The 3,394-nt window shown below is 67.9% G+C and overlaps 2 protein-coding genes across 2 annotated transcripts; one reads left to right on the top strand and one right to left on the bottom strand.

The window, feature by feature from the left end:
• CHLNCDRAFT_30464 (hypothetical protein) lies at positions 1–1,369 on the bottom strand (the record flags this gene model as incomplete). Its single annotated transcript, XM_005849853.1, has 5 exons — positions 1,259–1,369; positions 946–1,036; positions 661–791; positions 336–440; positions 1–133 (listed from the first exon to the last, which is right to left on the bottom strand). Coding segments are annotated over exons 2-5 (405 nt in total), but the record flags the coding sequence as incomplete, so codon positions are not given.
• Positions 1,370–1,570: 201 nt separating this feature from the next.
• On the top strand, positions 1,571–1,994 carry CHLNCDRAFT_143214 (expressed protein; the record flags this gene model as incomplete). The annotated part of the gene is made up of 3 exons (XM_005849606.1): positions 1,571–1,609; positions 1,718–1,768; positions 1,923–1,994. 3 exons carry the CDS (start codon positions 1,571–1,573, stop codon positions 1,992–1,994), a joined length of 162 nt encoding a protein of 53 aa, XP_005849668.1.
• Positions 1,995–3,394: the final 1,400 nt, after the last annotated feature.

The raw sequence follows: 3,394 nt of genomic DNA on the forward strand, positions 1-3,394 counted from the left end.
TGCGCTCATTCTGCTTCTCAAACTCGCGCATGATCTTGGCCACCGCGGGCAGGTTCATGCGGCGGTTCATGGCGCCCATGGCCTTGGTGGCGCCCGCCATCGCCTCCCCCATCGCGTGCGTCGACTTGAGCGTCTGATGCGGCGGGGGGGCGCGTACGGCAGAGAGGGTGGTGAGGCATGGGGCAGGGCGGGGGCGGGCTCCGCGGGGGGGGCGATACACACAAGCAGGCGGGGACAGGAGGCTGCGCATGTGCAGGGTGGGCAGCGCATTGCCGACAGCGCATGGCCCGCAGGTGCCAACGCGTGGCTGGCCGGCGGCGGCAGCGCACGCGCACCGCTATCCGCAGCGACACCGCCTGCAGCTGGCTCTTGAGCTGGAACAGCTTGTTGACGGCGTGGCGGTTGCGCACCAGGCTCTTGGCCATCACCTTGACCGCCTCCTGCAGGGCCATGGCGGGGCGAGGCGGGGCGGGCTAGGGATGAGGGTGCAGCGCTCGACGCCGGCCGGTGGTTGTGGGCGAGGGTTGCACGTGGGCGAGGGTCGCACGCGCACCAGCGCCTGCCCTGCTGCCTGCCTCAGCTGCAGCCTGCTGCTCGCCCCCTGCCCCTGCCCCTGCCCCTGACCCATGCCCTCCCCGGCCCGCTGCCGCTGCCGCCCACCATCTGCCCCTCCTTGGCCATCTTCTTGATCTCCAGGATCAGCTTCTTCTCCTGCGTCTGCAGCCCCATGCGCTCCCGGTCCAGCTCACGGATCGCGCGGTCCAGCATGCGCTTGTTCTCACGCAGCAGCTCTGCCAGAAGGGGGCAGGGGGCACGTGACGGTGGTGCACGGGAGGCAGCGCAGGCCTCGGGTCAAAGCCGTTTGGCCGGCGCAGGCGGATGGCAGCGCCGTCCTGCCGGAATGAAGGGGCGACTTGCTGCCCGCCCCGTGGCGCCTGTCCGCACCTGCTGGGGTCTTCTTCTTGCCGAACAGCCACTCCATGTTGCCAACGCTTCACGTGCAGCCAGATGGCAGTTCTGCTGTTGTGCAGGACGCCTGCAGCGGCAGCGGCGAGTGGCAGCGGCGGCGGCGACGGTCGGCTGCGCCGCTACTGCTGGGGGGTTGCAGGGCGTCGCAATCCGCACTCCCCACCGCCTCTTGCTGCACTGCGCTGCGATCGAACTGCACTGCGCTTCGATTCACACAGCCCGCAGGTCCAACAACCAGCTGACCACCCTGAAGCATGTCCAACGGTCACCGGCAGCGCTGCACAAGCACCGTGAAGGTCTCGGGCCCCTCGGAGCAGTGCTGGGGTCTCACGCGGTGCAACCAAAACGGGGGTGTCAGCGAGGAGACCTGTGGGGTGCCCGTGCGGTCCTCAGATGTGAGACGGCCAATCCAAGGATTAAGACAACGGTGAAGTGAGGCGTTCAAGCTGTCCAGGCTGGCGCGCCACTTGGCTCGCTTTTGGCGCAACCAAACCTGGCTCTGGCTGCTATTGCAGAAGCCTGAGGCACTCTAGAATTGCAGCCGCCCGACACCGCCACCCACGACTTGCTCTAGGTCCCGCACCGCGACTTGCGGCACGCGATGCAAGCCCTTGGGCCCATCAAAGCCCGGCTGAACATCGTGCGGGCGGATGACAAGCCGAAGGAGGACCCCCACCTGCATCCTGCTCGCGTGCACTCTCCCAAACACCTCCCAAGTCTTGCCGGCCCGCGCCCTGCAAGCCCTCAGAAGCGCACCGCCCCGCTCACGGCTAAGAGCATCGACCTAGAAACGCACGACGTGAGGCGGCAGCGCCCGGTGCAGGGTTCCCGCTGTGTGGACGTCGCCGCCGACGCCGACGCCGCGCCACTGCAAGCGCAGGGTTGCTGGCCACGCCGCAAATGTTGCAAGCAGAAACCGTCCTGAGGCTGCGGCTTCCTTGGCTGCTATGCAGGCCGACATCCACTCCGGCCCGCTGCCTGCGGCCGTCCAGCACCAGCCCATGGCTGAGCAGCCAGCAGCGTAGGCGCCCGCCGCCAGACCCTGCAGCAGGCACGCAGCCACTTTTACATCTAGTGATCGCCATCATTCCCAACTGAGCGCCACCCACATGCAGTCACAATGAGAGTGGGGCGGGGGCGGGCGAGAAGACCAAAATCAAAAAGCCCCGCCGCCGTCCAACATGCGTTTTTTTGCTTCATGAGCTGCTGTTTCTGTGGCCAGCCCTCAGCCCCTGATTGTTTTCCCTGTACACCATTTTGCTGGGAGCGTGCGTGCATGTATGCTGTCCCCCAGCCCCTCAGGGCTCTCATGTACCCTTCACCACGCACTGTTGCTCCCCTCTACCACCCCTGACATTCCCTCGCGCTGCCGCCGCCTTGTGTAAACATGCCTTGTGCCACTGGGCGTGCTTAGACATCCACCACACATTCAGGCAGCACCAAGTGGCTGCTGCTGCAGCTGCTGCTGCCGCACATCGGCGCCGGCGTGCCAGGCGCACACAGCGGTGCGCCCCGCTGGCGCCCCGCTACCACTCCTCCTCCTCCATGTCCTCCTCCCCGCTGCCCGCCAGCTTGGCGCCGTGCTTGATGTTGTACTGCTCGTACCGCTGGATCTCGGCCGGCTCCACCGATGCCTTCTGCGCCCGTGCCGCCATCTGCGCGGGGCGCGGGCGCCAGGGGAGCACTCGCGCACGTCGGCGCCAGTGATGCACACATACCACACCTGGGCTGTTGCTGTCGTGACCCTCCCCTCCCTCCCTCCTCCCTGTCTCAGCCAGCCCCGAGCGCCGCCAGCTTCCCACTAGGCAGCCAGCCTGCACAGCACAGCCTCGCCTGCCCGCCAGCCCAGCCTGCCCGCCAGCCCAGCCTGCCCGCCACCCTGGGGCGAAGCCCCCACCTGGAAGTCCCTGAGCACCACCGGGCGCAGCTCCTCCGCCGTCAGCCCCGACAGCGCCGCGCTGTCGGCCTTGAAGGCGTCGCGCACGGGGCCCTGGCACGCCTCCTGGATCAGCATCTTCATGTCCGAGCTGCGGCACGCAGGCGGGAGAGAGAGAGTGTGTGTGTGGTGGTGGTGGATGGTGGTTGGTGGGTGTGTGTGGTGTTTGGGGGGGGGTCGGCTGGGCAGGCGCGTGTGTGTGTTGGTGTGTGGAGGGAGAGACAGGGCAATCCAGGCTGTGGCCAGATGCCGCCGAACGCGGCTGGCGAAAGCGCCGCCTGGATCGTGCTCCCGCTCGGTGTGACACTACAGATGCAGCTGCTCCCCTGCGAGTAGCCCTCACCCCGAGTAGCCCTCGGTGCGCGCCACCACCCGCTCCAGCTCCTCCCCACTCAGGCTGGCCTTGATGGGGCCCGCGGGGCCCAGCTGGCGCAGGATCAAGTCCTTGCGGGCGTCTGCAGCCGTGGGTGGGGGGTGGGGGTGGGGGGG

This window comes from Chlorella variabilis, assembly GCF_000147415.1.
Source record: "Chlorella variabilis unplaced genomic scaffold CHLNCscaffold_5, whole genome shotgun sequence".
NCBI classification, from domain to species: domain Eukaryota; kingdom Viridiplantae; phylum Chlorophyta; class Trebouxiophyceae; order Chlorellales; family Chlorellaceae; genus Chlorella; species Chlorella variabilis.